General features: G+C 44.9%; 1 protein-coding gene, 1 long non-coding RNA gene and 1 other non-coding gene across 3 annotated transcripts in view; 1 reads left to right on the plus strand and 2 right to left on the minus strand.

Moving 5' to 3' along the window:
* Positions 1-211: 211 nt before the first annotated feature.
* Positions 212-22,263, minus strand: Cs (citrate synthase). The gene is made up of 11 exons (XM_052164931.1): positions 22,038-22,263; positions 11,417-11,467; positions 10,666-10,773; positions 9,905-9,970; positions 8,330-8,461; positions 7,927-8,115; positions 4,709-4,908; positions 3,708-3,837; positions 3,487-3,588; positions 2,558-2,767; positions 212-1,744 (listed from the first exon to the last, which is right to left on the minus strand). The coding sequence occupies exons 1-11, from the start codon at positions 22,077-22,079 to the stop codon at positions 1,574-1,576; spliced, it is 1,401 nt and encodes a 466-aa protein (XP_052020891.1). The 5' UTR covers positions 22,080-22,263; the 3' UTR covers positions 212-1,573.
* LOC127671387 (U8 small nucleolar RNA) lies at positions 11,851-11,984 on the minus strand. Its single transcript, XR_007974746.1, has one exon. It is a non-coding gene; the product is annotated as a U8 small nucleolar RNA (small nucleolar RNA).
* LOC127670470 (uncharacterized) overlaps positions 15,985-22,517 on the plus strand; it is a 215,795-nt gene continuing 209,262 nt past the window's right edge. The window contains exon 1 of the long non-coding RNA XR_007974583.1: positions 15,985-16,060. This is a non-coding gene — a long non-coding RNA (uncharacterized LOC127670470). The remainder of the gene's footprint in view (positions 16,061-22,517) is intronic.

The raw sequence follows: 22,517 nt of genomic DNA on the forward strand, positions 1-22,517 counted from the left end.
CTACCCAAATTAGGAGGGAAGAGGGTTAAAGGTAAAGCCTTCTTAACCTTGGGGAGAGACTCCGTGTCTTTGGAATCCGCTTCCCTCTGAATGTCCAGCTTGCCTGCAGAGGAATGCTCAGAATCATTCATCACCCCCTGCTTCAGGCCTTGCTCACCAGACCCCCTTCCTCATCTGAGTCTTTCAGGCCTAACGTAAGAGCAAGCTCAAACATTGTTAATAAAAACATTTATTATTTTTCATTTTATACAGAACAACCTGAAGTCTGCATCATGACTTTAACAGTTACCCAGGGGTTTACAGTGTGTCCATCTCAACAGTGTGGTGGTGCTAGAGTTGGGTTCCATATAAACATAGGCAGGAGCTTTGGGATAAGGACAGGGGACAACAGGAGTGTATCTCAACCCTTTCTCAAAGAAAAGGCAGTAGAGCATTCTGAGTCACTGAAAATCTGTGCAAATGGGGCTGCTAAAATAAGTGTCGTGCTATGAGCTCTTACTTATGGGAAGAGCAAAAGACACTGATAAATAAAGGACCATCTCCTTGACACGGGATGAGAAAGAAGGCGGCTTACTGTTTTGAATGCCCCCAGCCCTAGGTCCATCTAATATTCAATGGGAACCACGTGTAATTGCTGCTCAAAAAGAAAGGCTAGAACCCCTGGGACCAGACCCCAAAGGGGCTGGTCATTCCTGAGCCCTTGTTCTGTGCCAGAGCATGTTAACAGGAGAGATCAAGGTCAGAAGATAGTGGCTTATGTTCCATGGAAGTAAAAGACCTCGTTCACATTAAGTACTGATAAAGCCAAATGACCGGGAAGACCACAGATCGGATAGACCTGCTAAGAGAGGACCCTAGCAGAGGTCAGGACAGGGAGACCCAGAACATCCTCAGCTTGAGGCACAGCAGGTACAGAAAGCCTGGAAGGAAACAGAACACTCCCAGACCTTAACTTTAATGGTATAATTAAAAGGAGAAATAATTCAAATGTTGGGTGCCAGTCACAATAAATACCATGCCATTTATGGTCATCTGATAGCATAAAAAGTTGCCAAAGCGTCTCCAGCTAACCAGTACATCTTGCTGCTAGGTAGGAGATGCTTGTGTACATGGAAAAGGCCCTAGCGTTTGACACAGCTGACATCCAACATGATTTCTATGGACATAAAGGGGACCTGTCCCTGGCCTAAATGATTTAGGAGCAGCAGAGCAGACACAAAAGCTTCACTGAGTGACTGAAGCTTTTCCATAACCTGCTTTGACCTAAAGAAGAGAGGAGCCAGACTCTTGCTCTAGAGATGGTGGGTAGTCAGAGCTAGCCCTGACCACATGCATCAGTCCCGGTCATCTTACAGCTGGCGGGCAACTCACACCAGGAGGGGAGGTGAGCCGGTGAGGGGAGAAGGGGTCACTTTGTCTTTCAAGTCTTAATTTATATTTTTAACCTCAAATGTATTTTCAGTGCCTCAGATACAGTTTAATCTTAAGTCTTAAAGGCCCCTGAAACAAAAAAATTATACTTTATTCTTAAGCTTCCTCATTGTCTTATAGTCAGTTTCCCCCAATCTCCCATTTACCCTGACTTAGAGTCCACAAACTTCATCAGACCATCCGTGCTCATGGACTTGGGCCTTTCCAGAGGGAAGCCTAAGGCTCTGCTCCAGATGAGCTGGGCCAGCACACCCAGTGCCCTCGACACTCCAAACAGGACTGTGTAGTAGTTCATCTCCGTCATGCCGTAGTACTGTGAGGGTACAAGAGAAGCCTGTGAGACAGTGGCACATGCAAGTCCACAGTAAGAGGATTCCCTCCCCTGCCACCCTCCTTCAGTCTTAGCCCAGTTAGCCTTAAATAAAAAGAACACCAGAAAAATTAAAGCAGTCACACATCAGTCAAGGGCTCGACCGCAGTCCCTGCCACCGCGACTGTATCAAAGGGCTCCATGAGGAGGGGCACAGAAGAGCCCTTGCTCTGGTGGGGCCTGGTGCAGTAGACCTGAAATTCATCTATTTAAGGTCAGAGGCCGAGGAAACAGCTCAGTTGGTAGAATGTTCACCAGGCTGGGGGCCTGAGTTCAGATCCCCAACATGCACGTAAGTCAGGGTTGTGGCATATGCCCAAAATCCTGGGGACAAGAGGACCACTTGAGCGTGTCACCACTGAGCTCCAGGTCCAATAAGAGACCCACATCTCCAAAAATAAGGTGGAAAGCAACAGAGGAAGGCACTTGACAGCACCCCTGGAATCCTTGTGCACGTATATGCAACAAACACACGAACACATTCACCATCAACTAACTACAAAGACGTTAGGCCTGGGCCAGGCCTGGTGCTACGTGTATGCCTTCATCCCCAACCCTTGGGGACAGAATCTGAGTTCAAGACCAGACTGGTCTACATAAGAGTTTTAAGCCAGTCAAGTGAGACCTGTCTCAAACAGGGGCCACATGTGAAGCTTTGGGGTCCATGCCTCTGCTCTGATTAAGGAGCTGATCTTGTGCCTGGCCGACAACAATGGTGACACGGGGGAGAGACAAAGTGGGGAGAAGAGGACTCACCTGGAGCAGCACCCCACTGTGGGCGTCCACGTTGGGCCACGGGTTCTTGGCCTTCCCCTGCTCTAAGAGGATATTGGGCACAATCTTGTAGAGCTGAGCAACCAGCTTAAACATGGGATCCTTAGGCAGATGCTTCAGAGCAAACTCTCGCTGACAGGAGTATCGTGGGTCAGTCTTCCTCAGCACTGCATGACCATATCCTGGGACAACCTGTACAGAACAGGAAAAAAACAACACAGTTGGCATGTTCAGGCAGAAGGCTCTTGGCTTCGTTCTGAGGGTGATTTGGTCCTGGTACTCAAGAAGGACTGTAAATCAAAGTCACCCTGGTAGCTCAGTGAGACCTGTCTGAGAATAAATGAAGGGCTGGAAACGCAGCTCACTGGTCAGACGCTCGCCTAGCCGTACGACGCCGGGTTCAAGAAATAAAAAGAAAACTAAATTCACAAGGAAAACACATAATAATAATAACAACAGGGCTGGAGAGATGGCTCAGCAGGTTAAGAGCACCGACTGCTCTTCCAAAGGTCATGAGTTCAAATCCCAGCACCCACATGGTGGCTCACAACCATCCGTAAAGAGATCTGACGTCCTCTTCTGGTGTCTGAAGACAGCTACAGTGTACTTACATATGATAAATAAATAAATATCTTTAAAAAAAAAATAATAACAACAACAACAACAAATAAAATAATAACAAGAAATAATAATAAGAAGAAGAAATAAAATAATAACAAGAAATAAAAAGAAAACTAAATTCACAAGGAAAACACAAGGAGAAACAACAGAAAAAGCCCGCCCCTTCTTGGCTAATGCAGGGACTGCTCTTATTCTTTTCTGTATTTTTTCCTTGAGACAATGTCTCAATGGTCTGGAATTTTCTTCCAAACTGCAGTGTTTGGGTCTTAGTCTCTTTGCTGGTTGCTTACCCGTCCTGAGTTGAGTGTGTTCCAGATGTAGTCTCGTAACTTCTCATCTGACACGTCCTTGCCAACTTCCTTCTGTAGCTGTGTGAGCCAGACGAGCACCTCCTGCATGTTAGGTTCAAGGGTGGGTGAAGAGAGGTGTGAATACGCAGGCCCAGGAGAGCATGTCCAGGTGAGAGACAGGGCATGGGCCAAACACAGAGAAATAGGAAGGCCAGTCTCACCTGATTTGCCAGTCCATGTAGAGGCCCCGCCAGCCCATTCATGGCTGCTGCAAAGGACAGGTAAGGGTCTGAAAGGGCGCTGCCCACCAAATGGCTTGTGTGGGCACTTACGTTACCACCCTCATGGTCACTGTGGGGATGGAAGGCAGAGCCAAAGGGAGAAAGAGAAGGGCGGATTACGACAAAGACATTTCTTTTGTCATCTTGGCCTCATGGGCTCACAAAACCCTAGAGCCCAGGCAGTGGATAACCACTCCCCACCCCTACCTTCCACTGATAAGGGTATCAAATACACAGCTCACACACATTCTCAGCTACCCATCCCAGCTTAGAAATGATGACCAGAAGAGGGCGCTCTTGAGAAGTTGAACTCCCTTACCTGAGGCAATTTCTCTAGGCTTTTCAGCCTTTTTTCTTATTTCTTGCCTAGTTTCAACCCTTACAAGATGTTTCTTCCCATTTGCTACAGACCATCTGTTCCCAGATAATAACTTTGGTTTTTTTGGAAACACACCCCAATTCCTAGCTCCCACTGCTGGGCATAATGGGAGGTTATACATGGGCATATGCCTTTAATCCTAGTACTTGGGAGGCAGAGGCAGGCAGTTCTTTATGAGTCTGAGGCCAGCGTGGTCTACTAAGTGAGTTCCAGGACAGCCAGGACTACATAGACAGATCCTGTCTCAAGAAAGAAAAATAAAGGGGCTGGAGAGAGATGGCTCAGCAGTTAAGAGCACCTACTGCCCTTCTGAAGATCCTGAGTTCAATTCCTGGCAACCACATGGTGGCTCACAACCAATCAGTAACAAGAACTGACACCCTCTTCTGGAGTGTCTGAAGACAGCTACAGTGTACTTACATATAACAACAACAACAACAACAACAACAAATCTTTTTAAAAAAAAAGGAAACAAAAATAAAAACAAAACACAAAGTTTCCCATCAATCCAGGCACTGGAAAATAATAGTATTCTCCATCCATGGGGCCAACTAGAGCTCACCTGTGGATGGTGAGGTACAAACGCATGAGCTCAGTGAACTGAGGGTCTGTGTAGCCTAACATGTTGGTAAAATTGTGGGACCAGTCCAGCTTAGAGTCAATGGCCCCAATACTGCTGCCCTCACGGTACAGATTCCGGTAGATCTTTGCAGCAACACACGGTAGCTTGGCAATCAGGTCCATACAATCTTCATAGATGAGCTGAGAGAAAAGAAAGGTGGAGAAAAAAAGGAGTTACCCACAAAGCATTAGGCTGTGATGCTGACCACCCTTTGCGTTGACAGCTGTATGCTGAGTGGTTACATACTAAGTATATCTTGAGGTATGTAATAACAATTAGCATATACTGAGTAAACCACTATAATCCAGGTTTATAATATCTGCCGTGTATTAACACACAATTCCCCATTTGTTTCCATCCCACCAAATACATAATGGCCACTCATAGATGAAGAACTGAGGTTCCCAGACCTTAGTTACTAAACTAAAATCTGGACCCTGGTGTGCTCAGTTATAGTCTTCTCCAGGTTGTTACAACTTTGGTACTACTAAACCCGTGCTAAGACGGCACTTTTACATGCATACAAGGGGAGTTACAAACAGCCTGGCACACAGAGGTTCTCCCTCCTTCCACGGGGACTGAAGTTAGGTTTCCAGGACTGCAGATGCCTTTATATGCTGAGTCATCACACCAGCCCACTGTCTAAAACTAGTTCTTTATTCCTTTATAATAATGTTTTAAAGTTAATTCTACATTTTAGTGTCCACATCAAAGTACTGAGCAATTATTGACTAGCAAAAGCTTCAATGTTTTAGGTATGTTATTATGCTAGAGAGTCAAGGTTTTGATACATGTATACTTTGGTAGAAAAATGTGTGGCATGTAGGAAACCAGACTCAATACCTGACACTTAATTTTTTTTTTGAATAAAATATGGGGCTAGAGAGATGGCTCAGTGGTTAAGAACACTTGTTTTTTTGGTTTTTTTTTTTTTTTTTTTGATTTGGTTTTTTTGAGACAGGGTTTCTCTGTATAGCCCTGGCTGTCCTGGTACTCACTCTGTAGACAAGGCTGGCCTCGAACTCATAAATCCGCCTGCCTCTGCCTCCCAGAGTGCTGGGATTACAGGCGTGCGCCACCACCGCCCGGCAAGAGCACTTGTTTTTACATAGGATCTAGGTTCAGTTCCCAGCACCGAACATGTTGCTTAAATAGTCTGTTAACTCAAGATTTAGAGGATTAATGCCCTCTTCTGGTGTGTATGTGGAGCACAGACATACATGCAGATAAAACACCCACATATGTAAATAAATAAACAAACATTGAAAAACATGCCCAAGAAGAGCACACTGTTTATCAAATACCAAATGCTCAGCAATGAAAACACACACATTTACAATTCACAGACTTTTGTTTTTTTGTATTTGGGTTTTTTTTCTGAGACAGGGTTTCTCTATATAACCCTGGCTGTCCTGGCGCTCACTCTGTAGACCAGGCTGGCCTCAGATATCCGCCTGGAACTCAGAAATCCGCCTGCCTCTGCCTCCCAGAGTGCTGGGATTAAAGGCATGTGCCACCACCGCCCAGCTGACTAGTCTATTTCTAAAAGGTGAATTTTAGGGGCTACAGAGATGAAGAAACACAACTGATACTGGACCTCAAGAGCATCACACCAATATCATAGGACAAATGATAGCTAGAGGTCTCAGATATCAAAATACCCAGGGCTTTAGCTGCAGTGAATTTGGCCATTACAAAGAAACTAAAAATGGCTGCTGAAGCTAAAAATGGCTGCTGGTATATTAACTCTGAGAAATATACTTCAGCAGCTAAGAGCACTAGCGGTTCTTGCAGAGGACCTGGGTTCAGTTCCCAGCCCCCACATGATAGATAGTTCTCAACCATCTGTAACTCCAGATCCAAGTGATCTGAAGCCCTCTTCTGACCTCTTCAAGGGTCATATACGTGGCACACATACATATATACATGCAGGTAAAACATTCTTACACATAAGATAATCCACCCCCAAAGGATGAAACGTACAGTTGAATCAATGACTCCATGGCAATCTTTCCTATTACTGCAACCTACACAGTAAATAACAATTATTATTTGTTCTGTTTTCCAAGACAGGTTTCTTTGTGTAGCCCTGGCTGTCTTCAAACTCAGAAATCCACCTGCCTCTGCCTCTCAAGGAATTAAAGGTGTGTGCTACCACTGCCCAGCTATAACAATTATCTCAACAGCAGGTTAAGGTAAGGTACTTGTTACGAAGTCTAAGGACCTGAATTCAGCTCCTGGGCTGCACACGGCAGGACTTCACAAGCACCCCTCCCTGATTCCTCCAGCCCCAGGTGAGAGCCCACGCTCAGCAACAGCGTCTGTAACCCCAGCGGCAGGAAGGCCGGGCCTGGGGACCCCTGGTTTCCTGGCCAGGCAGGCTAGTCAATTTAATGAGCTCGTTTCAGTGAAAGATCTGTCTCAAAAAATAAAGTAGGTAAAGCAGAAAGAATAAAGACATCTGACGTTGACCCCCTGACCTCTACATAAACTCCACACATACAAAAACAGGTGTCTTCTTGTAAACCTAGCTACATAATTTGCACTTCTGTGGTCGGTGGAGCTGGACAAGGACTGTGGTAGTGTGTGCTACCTGTACACTGGGACAGCACACCATGGCCTTTCCACATACAGTAACAGCACTCCAACGAGTGTCGTCACTTTTCATTTTCAGCAAATAAAGCTTGTTTTGGTGCCCTGTTAGCAGGCTGCTGGAGCGCTGACAGTATCTTGGGGTTGTTTACACAAAGTGGCTAGCATTAGTCCTCCTAGGCTGTGGTTGATTAGCTGTCATTTACCCACACCTAAGGCTTCATAAGAGCTCTCCTTATTTGGGCTGGTAAAATAGCTCACTGGATAATGGCACCTAACACACTGGGTTTGATCCCTGGTACCCACATCATTTGAGGAGAAAATTCCTATAAACTGTCTTCTGACCTTAACATGCTGTGTAAGCGCTCAAATAAATAGGAGAGGGGGAAAAAGGTGATGCCCATGCTCTATTTTCTTTATGACTTCAACGAAAACAAGAATCACTTTCAATTCACTATCTTAGAGTGAACTCTTAGTTTTGGGGACTGAACTTGGGACCTCACTCATGGTAAGAGTGTGCTCTCTGATCCTAGTCTGTAACAGTTCATCCCACTCAAATTTCCTACCTCCCAGTACTTAGTTCGGTTCATTCCCTCTGCATATGCCCGGGCGAAGTTGCTTTCACTGTTGAGGGCGGTGATAGCTGCACTGAGCTGAGACATGGGGTGCAGATTGGTCGGAAAATTGTCCAGCATGGTGACCACATGAGAAGGCAGAGCTGCCCTTTTTGCCCATTCTTGTGAGAGCCAAGATACCTGTGAAAAAGAAACATGCTCAGAAAACTAAAACAGTAATATCTGAGTAAAGATAATCCAGCAGGGTTCAGTACAGTCCACTTAGAATCAGTCAGATGCTGCTGAAACTTCGCAAAGCACACTCTTACAAACTCTAGCTATGGGCAGGTGAGTACATTTTGGCTAGAGAAAAGTAAGGAAAGGGAAGGGGAAGAGCCAATGTTCTTAGCTGTACCTGTTCCTCTGTGGGCATCTGTCCAGTTACCAGCAGCCAAAATAAGCCCTCGGGCAGGGGTTCTTCCCCACCCTTAGCCTTAGGCAGCAGTTTCTGGCATTCAGGGATACTATAGCCTCGGAAACGGATGCCCTTGAGAAAGAAGAGAGAATTACAAACAAATGTATTTAATCTGTCAGTCATACAATTATACCAGACACTTCAGTGGATGAACACACTTGCACTGAGCCTGATGGCCTGAGTTTGACCCTTGGGATCAGTGGTGTGAAGCACTGACTCCCACAAGTTGTCTTCAGACTGACAGTGTGGCATTTGTACCTGGGCACATGCAGGAATGTACACACAAAGCATTTTACTTAAAATATATATTTATGGGGCTGGGTGTGGTGCTGCACATCTTTAATCCCAGCACTCAGGAGGCAGAGGCAGAGTGAATTCAAAGGATAGCGCTACATAAAGAAACCCGTCTCAACAAACAAACAAAACACTGTGTGTTTTTTAAATATTCATTTGCTTAAATTTTATTTTATTTTAATTATTTGAGATAGAGTACATCAATGTACTCCTGTACTATGTAGACCAGGGTAGCCTTGAACTCAAAGAGATGCACACCACCACACCTGGTTATTCATGTTACTTTCCATTGTGTGTGTGGGGGTAGGGGGTGAGTCTGTATGTGGGTGTACAGGTGAGTGCAGACTCATGCACCATCAGATCTCCACAGAGGAGCAACAAGTGTTTGTGAGGCAAATGATGTTGAGTGTGAGAGCCAAACTTGGTATCCACCAACAAGAGTAGTATGTGTTCTTAAAGCTAAGCCACCTCTCTCTGGTCCCATAAATGTTTTATTTGTTTTTCAAGACAGGGTTTCTCTGTATAGCCCTGACTGTCCTGGAGCTTACTCTGTAGACCAGGCTGCTCTCAAAACTAAGAGATCTGCCTATCTTTGTCTCCTGAGTGCTACCATTAAAGGTGTGCAGTTTTGTTTTGTTTTGTTTTTTTTAAAGATTTATTTTTTTATTTTCTTTATTTTATGCATATGAGTACACCACCATTGCTCTCTTCAGACACCCCAGAAGAGGGCACTGGACCCCATTACAGATGGTTGTGAGCCACCATGTGGTTGCTGGGAATTGAACTCAGGACCTCTGGAAGAGCAGTCAGTGCTCTTAACCGCTGAGCCATCTCTCCAGCCCCCTTGTTTTGTTTTTTTTTTAATTAAAAAAAAAAAAAAGTCATGCTTGCACCAGACTGCCATGAGTTCAAGGCCAGTTTGGGGTACACAGTCGGTTCTAGGTCAGCCAAAGCTACAGAGTGAGACCTATCTCAAAAACCAAACCAAACAAAACCAAACCATCAAAAGAGAACCAAACCCAAACAAGCCCAGTACTTGCAAACATGCCCTCTTCACACACTCACTTCTGCCTTTGCTCTCCTACCCTTACCCTGATGCACTGGGAGAAAACTTGTTCTCCAGCTCCTAGTCACACCTCGTCGGCACTGTGCTGTCCAGTTTCCAAACCTGTCTGTATGGCCAGAAGCCCTGACCGTCACTGGCGAACAGTGTAGTCTTACCTCATCAGGATCAAGAACCGATGTCTCATACACAAGTCCCTTCATGCCTCTCATGCCGCCATACATCTGAAGGAAGGAAGTTGTAACCAATGGTCAGAGACTCAGACTAGAGCTGGGTGGAGTGTCACAGAGCCCAGAAAAAATGTTTACTCTCTTTCTTGCAAGGCTACACACACTTTGCAGGCAGTTTCTGGTGTTGAATTTCTAGAACTGAAGCAGCCAGTTACAGACCGCCAGTGCTGGGACGAGTGTGTGCCAAGTTATCACTGTCTTCTTCATGTGTCTGCCTGAGTTTGCTTCCTTTTCTTAACGGTATTTTTATTTTCCCTCCTGACCATTCTTGACTTCCTCCACACTTATCGCTAAATTAGATGGAATTAGATCTGTCATGGGCAGAGGGAGGGAAGGAAGGAGGCAATGATTAGACACTGGTAGCTAAGTGGCCCCAACTCTTCAGGCTGAGGAAGCTACCCTAAAGCTAGAGGATGTACTGGGTACAGTCTGACTGGATGGCTGACACAGCATCAATCAGAAGACATTCAGTTAAAGAGCTGTGAACTGAACTTCATTCACCTTTGTCAGAGGTGAGTGAGGAGAGGCTTAATTATTAAATTTACAGAAGTACTGTCTAATGAATACCATAAACCCCAACATTTCATTGTACAGAACAGAATACTTTTGAACCACCAGTAAAGAAAATGGTACCTTCATGGCACACATTACAGAGCTGTTTTCCTCATCTAAGTCACCAGAGCCCTTACCATGTCCACAGTAATTTGGCCCACCACTGTGTTCCCATGTTGCTGTCTGAAGGTCTTAATTCTTGCCTGCTCCTTAGGTATCAGATTGCTCAGGACATCTTTCAAATTCTAGAAACAGAAAAAGAAGAGTTAAACGTGATATATAAGAAAAATCTACAAGGTTTCCTGTTGTGGAGAAGGTATGTGCAGAATGCTTGTTAGCATTTGTCAGTCTGCCAGGTATGGGCAGGAGGGAATGGGGAGTTTCATTTTGCAGAGATGAAAATGTTCTGGATATGGACAATGATGCTCACTTAATGACTAAAAAGTCAGAAATGGGGGGCGCACGCCTATAATCCTAGCACTCAGGAGGCTGATGCAGCAGGATTAGTGAAGCCACCCTGAATCTAACACAAGGGCCACATAACAGGATCTTGTACCAGGAATTAAAACAAACAAACAAACAAACAAACAAACAAACAAACACTTTAACTATAAATTTTACTTCATTCAGGGGTTATGAGTATGATTTAGTAGAAAACTGCTTCCCAAGCACGCTTGAGGCCTTGGCTTTAATGCTCAGCATTACAAAAGCAAAAGGGGGAGGGAGCATTTGCTATTTCCACAGTATATGTCACTGAATAAATTTCTTTAAACAGTGTTATAATAATCACAACAATAATAATTATTGGCTAATCCCATCAGATTTAGGATAATAAGGTAATTAGTTGCCAAGCACTCTATCCTGAGGTCAGTCCTTGCCAGATCTTACCGCGGAAGAAGCACTGGCATGCCGGGCAGCAAGGACAAGGCAGGATGAGTTCTGCAAAGAGATGAAAACAGAATCCTTATTAACGCCTTTCTATCAAGGAGTGGCAGTGACTCAATCTCTCACTCCATTTTCACCTTTTAGGACATTTTAGCATAAAGTTGAAATGCTGGCCAGAAATTCTGCTTCTCATACCCAGTGTCACTAGTGTTCCTTTAAGAACTATCCTGTCCTTCACACAGCTGAGTTTCTGGGCAACAGTTGTTAAAGTGTCTAGTGCATCCACATTTAATTGTCAATATGTCTGAGTGGCCCCACTGGCAATTGCTGCTGCTGCTAGGATGTCTGCATCATTAAAGTCTTCTTATTCAATTAACCTGTCCAATCCTTTCACAACAGCATTTCTAACTCTCACAGTTTATTTTATTTTCCAAAGAACCAGACAGGAGCAACAGGGTGTTGCATGTCTGATTATACGAAGATGCTAATTACAACTAATGCAAACTACAATTGTCATGTTCTGTCTTGCCCCTTAAAAGTAGAAGTAGGAAAGGATTATCCCACCTGAATATCCCTTCTGGTTTTAAAAGCACATAGAATATCTACAAAGAAGCAACTGACGGACAACTACTTAAGATGATCAACAGAGGGGCTAAAGAGATGGCTCATCAGTTAAGAGCACTACCTACCTGCTCTAGCAGAAGACCTGGGTTTCAACCCCAGCACCCACATGGTGACTCAGCCATTCTATGATTTTAGTTCTTGGGAACCTAATGCCCACTTCAGGCACCAGGCACGCAAGTGGTGCACAGGCATACATGCAGGCAAAACATTCATACACATAAAATTTTCAGTTACAAGAAACATAAAAGAAATTAGAGGAATTTTTTTGGGGGGGGGGCGGTTTGGATTTGGTTTTTTCCAGACAGGGTTTCTCTGTATAGCCCTGGCTGTCCTGGAACTCACTCTGTAGACCAGGCTGGCCTTGAACTCAGAAATCTGCCTGCCTCTGCCTCCCAGAGTACTGGGATTATAGGCGTGCGCCACCACCGTGCGGCTTTTTTTTTTGGGGGGGGGGGGGGGAAGAGGAGTTTTAATGGTAGTAGATTACCCTGGAAGCTATGTGTGACATTTGTTTTTAGGTGTCAACTTGAGAGTATTAAAAATACCTAAAATAAGGGTGTTTCTAGAAGAATTTAGAATATAAGTCTGAGAGGGACTAAGTGGGAAGGAAGGTATACTGTCAATGTGGGTATACTACACCCACCAGCAGGGGGCCTCGCATGAAGAAGGAAAAAAACCAAAAGCCAAAACAAAACCAGAAAAGGTAAATCAGTCTCTCGTCTCTCCCAGCTTTCCTCCAAGCATACAGCAGACCTCTTCCTTTGACACCATTGATCGACACTGGTACTTCTCAGGTTCTCAGACGTATTGACTTGAACAGAAACATACTATTATTCTAGGTATCCTGTTTGCCTCTATAACTGTGTGAGCATGCACACACATGTATGTATATCTATTTCTATCTACACACACACACACACACACACACACACCATCTTACTGACTCCCTAAAACCTTGACTAACAAACTACTCAAAATGATAAAGGAATACTCAGCATGGGATGGCGCACACCTTAATCCTAGCGCATGGGACACAGAAGCAACAGGATCACGACGTCTACAGACTGAGACATGCCTAAAGAACAAAAATCAAAACAGAGACGGCTGGAGAGAGAGCTCAGCAAATAGAAACACTGGCTGATCTTCCAGAGGACCAAGGATTACCAGCAGCCATATGGCAGCTTACAACCATCTGTGACTCTACTTCTAGGAAATCTAATGCCCTCTTCCAGCTCCCACAGGTACTGGGCACAGACGGTACACAGAAAGTACTTGTCTAATATGCACAAGGCCTTGGATCCCCACTCTGCTCTCTCAAAGGACGCCATAAGTTTATGCATGTAGTGATATGGCCGATAGTCCCAGCACTCAGGAGGCAGAGGCACTAGAATCAGAATAAGATAACCCTCAGCTGCATGAGTTTGAGTCCAGCCTCATACTATGTCTCAAAAGTAAATGAATTAATGGAAGTGCAGATTTGGGTCTCAGACTTAATTTCAATCTGCAGTTTACATGAAATATTGCAGCAAGTCTTAAATGCAGGTCTGCCACTTCATTCCGTTATCTTGGCTATGAGACCTAACATAATAGTCTCAGGTTTCAAATCTCTAAAATGGTAATAAAAAGCCAGTTCCAGGGGTGTGGGAAATGGCTCAGTGGGCAAAAGTGTTTACTCTGCAAGCATGAAGACCAAGCCCAAGTCTCCAATACCCTCATAAAAAGCAAGACATCAATACTAAAGTGTAGCTGTTTTATAAAATTACTAGTCATTTCATTATTAAATAAATATAACCTGGAGGTTCTTTTCAGAATATTTTAACATATTTATTTTAAATGCATTTCTATCTAAAATTAGTATCTTCTAAGTACATAGGCTTAAAACAAAAACAAAAACAAAACCCAGTAAGATAATAGACATGCTGCTTGTACCTATAACTCAGAAACTGTGGGGCTGAGAAAGGAGGATCCTAAGAGCCCATCAACCTGTCCTGAAAGGGATAAGCATCCAGCCTCAAAGCATTTGCAAGCAGTGACAGAAGACACCCAACCTTGTACCTGGCCTCCACTCGTACATGTACCTACACACTTATACATAGCACGCGCCACTTTCAGAAAGGTTAAATAAACTACAGGAAATCATTTGTATGAAGGTATGCAGGAGGGCTGGAGAGGTGGCTCAGTAGTTAAGCACACTTGTTCTTGCAGAGGACCCAGCACCCACATGCTGGCTCACAATCAAGGTAACTCCAGCACCAGAGGATCTAATCTCCCCAAGAACCAGGCATGCAGGTGGTGTGCAGACACACATGCAGACAAACATAAAAGTTTAAAAAAAAAAATCTTAAATAAAAGCTGGGCGTGGTGGTGAAAATCTTTAATCTCTGCACTCAGGAGAGGCAGGTAGATCTCTGCAATTCAAGGTCAGCTGGTCTACAAACCAAGTGCTGGGGCACCTAAGGCTGTTTGTTACATACAAAAACCCTGTCTGGAAAAACCAAAAGCCAAAAACCAAAAAGAAAAAAATTTAAAGCATGCAAGACACTGATTTGTATATAAGTACTTGTCTATATAATGCTTGTTCCTTTAAAAATGCACTGGCCTTGTAAGCATGGTGGTGACATGCCTGTAATCCAAGTACTATAAAAGCTGAAGTAGAAAGACTCAAGTGAGCCAGGCAGTGGTGGCGCCTGTAATCCTAGCACTCTGGGAGGCAGAGGCAGGCAGATTTCTGAGTTCGAGGCCAGCCTGGTCTACAGAGTGAGTTCCAGGACAGCCAGGACTACACAGAGAAACCCTGTCTCGAAAAAAACCAAATCCAAAAAACAAAAACAAAAAAACAAAAAAGAAAGACTCAAGTGCTAGGTTAGCCTGGGCTATAGAGTGAACCCATGTATTTGAAAAAAGAAAAAAAGAGCCAGGTGTCATGGTCACAACCAGCTGGAAGGTATAGAGAAGGAGGGATCAGGAATTCAGTCTCAGTTACAAACTATATCCAATTCAAGACCCTATCTCAAAAGATGGGGGAAAAAAGAAAAATGAAAAACAGAGTATTGGCTGTAACAGGAAGAGTCAGTTAAACCCTACTAGGAAAAAGTGAATCACTAATTCCCTTTGGCAACAAAAGAGAAAATAATTCCTCAGATTTCCTATTTTTGTGAGGGGTGTTACTGAGACAGGGTTATTACTGGGTAACATTCTGGGACTCAGTAATATAATCATGATAAGCTGGAACCTGCGCCTAATTCCTCCCTCAACCCTCTAAATGTCTGCAGCTCCAGACAGGAGGCCAGGCACACCTCCATTCAGAACCATGGTTGCCACAGAGAGCTGCAGAATGGCTTTGTACAGTCCACTCAGGTTATTCTCAGATAGGACCGGCACATTACAAACTTCTGAGTCACTCTAGGACTTCTAGCTCCCAGCTCCTCCCCTGCCCTGGAGGCGTGGCACCAGGGACTTCTGCTTCTGATTGCTGGCTACCAGCAATCACCTCACTCAACAGCAGCTGTCAGGTGAATCAAGCAACCACTTCGCTCAACAGGCTGGTTCCTTCATAGGGAGAGCTGCCGCCACAGCGTGGTGACTAATGGCTGACAGCCAGGATTCCCTCCCTTCAGCGTGGAAGTGCAAGCACCACAGCCATTAAGGAGCGGTTCCAAACCTCGGATCATATGCAGTTGCCTTCAGTTTGCTCATTTTATTTGAGACAGGCTCTCAGATGCTGCTCCTGCTTGACTCCTGAGTGCTTGTTTACACCTGACTAATTACTTCTGATCTGTTTCATTTCTGAGACGAGGTCCCACTATGTAGACCAGGTTGGCATCAATGAGGGCTGGGATTGTAGGCACAAGGTACCTGGACCAGTGAGTTTGCAATTATTATTATTATTATTATTATTTTGGTTTTTTCGAGACAGGGTTTCTCTGTATAGTCCTGGCTATCCTGGCACTCACTCTGTAGACCAGGCTGGCCTCGAACTCAGAAATCCGCCTGCCTCTGCCTCCCAGAGTGCTGGGATTACAGGTGTGTGACACCACCACTGCCCGGCTTGGGTTTGCAATTATTGATGGAAGTAGATTATGGTTCTCAAAATGGGCTGACATCAAAAAAAATATATCACTTCTATTTTACAGGGCTAAGAGAGAAAAATGAGATATATGGTAATGCTATGAAAAAGTTTTCAGTCCAGTGGTGGTGGCGCACGCCTGTAATCCCCAGCAACCTGGGAGGCAGAGGCAGGCAAATTTCTGAGTGAGGCCAGCCTGGTCTACAGAGTGAGTTCCAGGACAGTCAGGGCTATACAAAGAAACCCTGTCTCCAAAAAAAAAAAAAAAAAAAAACAAAAACAAACAAACAAAAAAAAAAAAAACAAAACAAAACAGAAAAACCAAGAGTGGTGGCCCATGTCTTTAACCCCAGAACTATGGAAGCAAAAGCAGGCAGACTCTGAGCCCTATACTGTGAGTTCCAAATCAGCCAGGGATACACAGGAGACCCTACCTAAAATAAGGATGGAGCTAGAGAGATGGCTAAGTGTTTAAGATGCAGTACCAGACTTCAGTTCCCAGCACCAACACCGGAGAGATCACAATCCCTTCAACTTTAGCTCTGTGGGGGATCTGAAACCACCATTCTCAAAGGAAAATACACAAACATACTCATAGTGAACTAAATCAGGCAGGGTGCAGTGGTGCCCATCCTTAATCGTACCACTAGAGACACAGTAAGTTTGAGAATAGCCTGGTCCACACATTAAGTTCTAGAACAGCCAGGGCTACATTATGAGACTATTTCAAAAATAAATAGAAACACCTGCCTCCTTAGTGTATTAATCTCAGAAATAAATAAGTTAAGACCTGAAGGCCTGCCTTGGTGGTACACACCTATAACCTTAGAACTTGGGAGGCAGAAGCAGGATCAGTTTAAAACTAGCCTGTTATATGGAATCCTGTCTCAGAGAAACTCGAAAAGAAAATTTAAAAAAAGAACAACAACCAACCAAAAAAGGGAAAGAAAAACCATCCAACAAACAACAACAGTAAACTGGCCTAGGACAAAGACTCCTCTGTTTCCAGAATCAGGTCAGAGAACTAAAGCCATTTTCAGCCTGGGTTTCACAATGGTCATGTTGGAAGCTAGCCTGCAATGTTTGGTCAGGCCACTTACGGACCAAGCAGAGTAGTTCAGATTTTATACTCTGACCCTCTTAGTACTCATAAGAATTCTCTTAATAATTCTACCTGTCAAGCCAGGGGGCGGTGGTGTACTCCTTTGATCCCAGCACTGGGAGGCAGAGGCAGGCAGATCTCTAAGTTTGAGGCCAGCCTGGTCTACAGAGTGAGTTCCAGGGCAGCCAGGGCTATTACACTCTGTCTTAAAAAAACAAAACAAAATAATAAAACCTATCATTTTCCTTTTAAATTTTATATTACATTATTACTTAAGTGCTTCAGTCACACATGAGTCACCAGGCTCTGGTGGAGGTCAGAGGACAAATTACAGAAATTGGCTCTGTCTTCCACCACGTGGAGCCAGAGTGGTCATCAGGCTTGGCAGCCAAGTGCCTTTACCTGCTGAGCCATCTTGCCGGTTCCTACCTGTCATTCTCACAATATCTTGCCTACAAATCCACTAATTATTCAAAGAGGAAGACCATAAAAGATTACCATTCATACTTCAGAAAAGGACTAAGTTGCCCAAATCAAAAACAAAGAATAGAGTTTTAATTTTTTATTTCAGCAGAAATCCATTCTGTTCTTTGTAAGACTTTATTTTATTTATTTTATTAAGTATTTTAAAATTATGTGTGGGAGACAGGGTCTCACTATACAGCCTTGGCTGGCCTCAAACTCCTAAGAGTTTGGATCCATGTGCCTTCAGAATGCTGGGATTAAGGTAACTGCCAACATGCCCAGGTTATAAAATTTATTTTTAGAGATTTCTTTTAATTTCTGCACCTGAGTATGCCATGTGCCTGCATATGCCCACGAAGGCAGAAGAGAACAAAGATTCCCTGAACCTAAAGGCAATTGTAAAGCCAACCAAGGTGGGTGCTGGAACCAAACTCAGGTCTTCTTCAAGAGTAGTTTATGCTCTTAACTGATAAGCCATCTCTCCAGATCCAATTCATTGTTTTTTAATGCATTAGCTTTTATTACTTTTAACTTAGAAAATCATCCCTGGGCTGGTGAGAAGGCCCAGCAGGTAAGGCACTTGCTGCCACACCAGATGATCTGGATTTGTAGAAGGTACAAAAAATTAACTCATATAAACTGTCCTCTGACTATTCCTAAGTGCTGTGTGACATGCGCCCAGCCAGAAATTATTACATATACAGCAAATGTACATAAACACCAAATATCACCTTAGCACTTTCTTGAAAATAATAATTTCCTCACTTCTGCTAGGTTTTGTAAAAAGCAAGTTTTGCTCCAGGTTTTAAAAGAATCCTTTCTTAAGTCATGTAACATAATAAATAAAACTAAAAAAAAAATAAATAAATAAATAAATAAATAAATAAATAAATAAAACTAGGCATGGTAGGTCATGCCTGTAATCCCAGCAACACATATCAGTGCAAAAAATATAAACATAAACCGTCAGATTCCATCTTGTTTCTTCAGGATCACAATCTCATCAAATCAGCAAGCATGCCAGATAATGGTGCCTAAGAAAACCTGGGCAGTGGAAATAACTGGCAGATGCTAAGAAGATAGTGCTAAAGTTGCACAAGAAATTATGCTGTGGCTTTAGTTGAGATCCAAGTCTGGTGTCCTATGCTGCGTGCTTGGGTTCTAAGAACCAGGAAGGCCAGAGGTCTCTTCTCTACTCACTCACCCACTTCCATCCTTGCTGACTGACACTGGCCCATGAAGTCACGTGCTACCAATTTAAAGGCCAGCAGGAACAAACAGACTTGGGCATGGAAGGGAAATCCACACAGATCAGAGCTTTGCCTTCAAAAGTTTTGGGTGTTAAGCCCGCTTCACAGGAGAAAAATGACTCTGCTTTGTTGAGATTAATTTCAGATTAGGGTTTATAGAAAAATGTGCAGTGAAGCTGGGCATGGTGGTGCACAGCTTTAATTCCTGACTGGGGGGCAGAAGGCAGAGCAGGCATATCTGAGATTGAGGCCAGCCTGAGCTACACAGAAAAACCTTGTCTAGGGGGAGGAATAAATAAGTAATGGGTGTGAGGGTGGGGCGGAGTAGTGGTGTGGACATGCTGCAAGTCACTGTTAATGTAAAACTGCACGGATCCTTTCTAAGTTCCAAATATCCTAGCCTAGAGAAGTAATTCTCACTGACAGAATTCCCTTTAGGATGGGCAGGATGGTGCAAGCCTTGAACTCCAGCACCTGAGACAGACTTGACATGGGGATTAAGAAAGAGTTCTTGGCCAGACTTGAGTTACATGGTGAGATTCTTGAAACAATATTCCTTTTAGATAGGGCTGGTTAAGCATGTTAACTTCAAAAGCTTAAAGGTGATTTGGTGGCCCTATTCCAATTCCTATCCAATTCCAGATCACCTACGAGAATGACAGGACAAAATGGAGCTCAAGCATGATGAGCGTGAGGTATATACCTCCTGGCCAAGACCTATTTCTGTATCCATAGGTCTTGACAGATTTTACTTTTTGGTAAAAAGTAATAATCCTCTAATTGTTTATTTTTTTCCCTTAACAGGTTTCATGTAGCCCCAAGCTGGCCTGAAACTTTTGGAACTTGAGATCTTCCTACCTTATTAGCTTCTTCAATCCTGGAATTACAACCATGCATTATTACATCAGTGCAAGTGCACACACTGAGGTTTATAAACCTAGGTTCTTGCACATCTAAGGCAAATACACTATCAATGAGCTCTATCTCCATATTTTCAGCTCCTTTTTTTCTTTTTGAGACAGGATTTCTCTGTGTAGCTCCTGGAACTCACTCTGTAGACCAGACTGGTCTCAAGCTCAAGAGAGACCCTGAGGTCCCATCTGTCTCCACTCTTCCCCCAACCCCAGCACTATAAGGGCCATAGGTGACTTAACTCAACGTGGCTTTGAGGTCGAAGCAGGGATGTGAACTCAGGTCCTTATGCTTCCACAGCAATCACTCACACTTGCGAAGTCCAGGATGACCTTGAATCTGTAATAATGATCCTCCTGTCTAAGCCTCCCAGTGCTTGTTTTACAGTCGAGAGTCCCCATGCTCTGCTTCTGGGCTTTGCTGATTTTTTATTTTTGTTGTTGTTTTATTTTGTTGATACAAGGTTTCTCTGTGTAGTCTTGGCTGTCCTGGACTCACGCTGTAGACCACGCTGGCCTCCAGCTCCAGATCACAGAGATCCACCTACTTCAGGGATTAAAGGCAAAGGTGTGCCATCACCGCCTGGCTGGCTGTGCTGATTTCAAGAGCAAGCCTCACCTCTTTACTTGGGAGTATCAGGTAGCTCAGGATGGCCTCAAACTTACTATGTAGCCTCTGTCTCCTTCTTCCCAGTGTTGGAATTACAGCACTGAGATTCAAGCAACTTGACCAACAGAGTCCAAAAGACTTATAAAGTTTCTGGGATCCTCAACTCCATTTCTAACATACAAGAATGACAATACAAATGTGGCTCAATCATCCCCCAAAGCATCTGAAATTTCCTAGGGCTTTAAGAAGGCAAGATAAACTCAAAAAGTAAACCCAAAGGCTTTTTCAAGTTCACTGTTGTGTTAGACTATCTGGTCTGGGCTAGCAGCTCTGAACCGATCTAATTATAGGTCCACCATTCTGCCAAACACCATGTAGAACTTGTTTCATTTCCCAAGAGGTTTCCTTACCCAGTTCCCTGGCAGCAAGAGTAGCAACAGCCAAGTATGACAAGTGTCTACCAAATAACCAGTCTCCACCTTGTTGCTGGACACAGAAAAGCCCCAAGATAAAAATCCTACAGGTTTTGTGGTACATCTGAACAACTATACACCTTACAGAGCAAGTCAAAACCATTCTACATCTTTTCTTTCCTCAGGGTGTATACTGCTTCTACTGATGAGAAAACCTATTATTTCCTTTAAAACTAAAACAGAAGCCAAGGTCATCTGCCTGACTGTCCCCGCTTGGATTAGGGAGCTGAGATTCCCTCAGCATAGCTGGGTTAAAGGCCCGAGTTATGCAGAGCCCAAAGCAGTGATAACGTGAAATATAAGAGTTATCCCTACATGGACTTGAACTTCAGAATTCAAAAGGCAAACCGACAAATTAAAGGGCCCTAGGAAATAAGAGTAAGTACTCCTGGTAGGTAGTAGTAGAATGGAGTCATGTGACCTTGGTGTTACTACCTCATGCCAGTCTTCATTTATTGGCCCGTAGCTTGGAGGAACAATCTCTCTGGTTCATGCTGGAGCCTTATGTGATACTCAATCAGCAGGTTTAACAGAAATGCCCCACCCTATCCAAGCTCCTCCTATATATATTAAGTGCAGGAGTCCCAAGGACAAAGAGGAGCAGGGTGGGGGGGTTCTAGTCCTCTAGCAAAACTGAAACGGTGGCGGGGGTCACTTAAAGGCTTCAATTACACCGAGGAAAGAAACAGGACTCTCCCTACAAAGCAGAGCCCAAATCAGCCCCAGTGCCCAAGTGATCACATCTGTTCATCCCCCCGCCCCCGACTCCTCCAAACAGTTCTCTCCCTAAGTCAGGGGGCTCGCCACACCTCTGCTCTCCGGCCCTGCAGCCAGGGCCGTGCATCCCTCGCTTCCACCTTGGATGCTTGATATGACAGAAGGCGGGCCTCCGGGTCGCCGGGGGCTGCAGGCCGGCGCCCGCCAGGTTCACCTCAGCCGGAAGGGCACGCAGCACATGGCCTAGGAGCTCCGGGAAGGGCTGGCGGCCCGCCAGGGCCGGGCCCCTTTAAGGCGCGGAGGGCTGCGCTCCGGTGTGGGAGGGAGAGCCGGTGCCGGAGGCCCTGCGGTCGCCTCGGCCCCACCCCGCGCGCCACGGCGCGCTCGCTCCCTCCTTTAAGCTCACCTTGGCTCCCAAGAGCCGGGCTGCCGCAGTGAGTAGAGCCATGGCGGGCGAACTCCGGGACCTGGCGGGAAGGGATCGAAGGGAGAGAGAGCTGCAGCTGCAACGGGAGCGGTCGCCGCTGTGATGGAGACCGCGCCAACCGGCCGACAAGGTTGAAAGGAGGCGGCTGAGGGGAAGGGTAGACAAACCGGCACAGGCGCCCAGCCCAGGGTCCTCGGCGAGGCCCCGCCCCCTGGCCGAAACTTGAGCCCGCCCCTCTCCGGGGACCCACCGCGGCCTCGGCCATTGGCCCGAGATGGAAGAGGGGCGGGACCTGAGCCGTTGACAGATGTTATAGCGGGGAGGATTGGACCATACGGATTAGGCTAATTAGGAGTGGGTGGGGAGGGGATTGTAGGTGTCTAAAGATGTGCCTGAGAACTCAGTTAACTTCCTTCTTTGGCTTTTCCCTTTGCCCTTAACACATTTCGGATTCTCCGG

The sequence above is a fragment of the Apodemus sylvaticus genome, chromosome 20, assembly GCF_947179515.1.
Source record: "Apodemus sylvaticus chromosome 20, mApoSyl1.1, whole genome shotgun sequence".
Lineage (NCBI taxonomy): Eukaryota > Metazoa > Chordata > Mammalia > Rodentia > Muridae > Apodemus > Apodemus sylvaticus.

Bases quoted from the DNA above. Each gene is read 5' to 3' on its own strand.
- Cs (XM_052164931.1), bottom strand. From the start codon at position 22,079: ATGGCTCTACTCACTGCGGCAGCCCGGCTCTTGGGAGCCAAG. The intron at 11,468-22,037 runs GTGAGCTTAAAG...ATCTCTTTGCAG, and splicing joins CCCGGCTCTTGGGAGCCAAG to AACTCATCCTGCCTTGTCCT. The intron at 8,462-9,904 runs GTAAGACTACAC...TTCTTTCTCAAG, and splicing joins CGGTTCTTGATCCTGATGAG to GGCATCCGTTTCCGAGGCTA.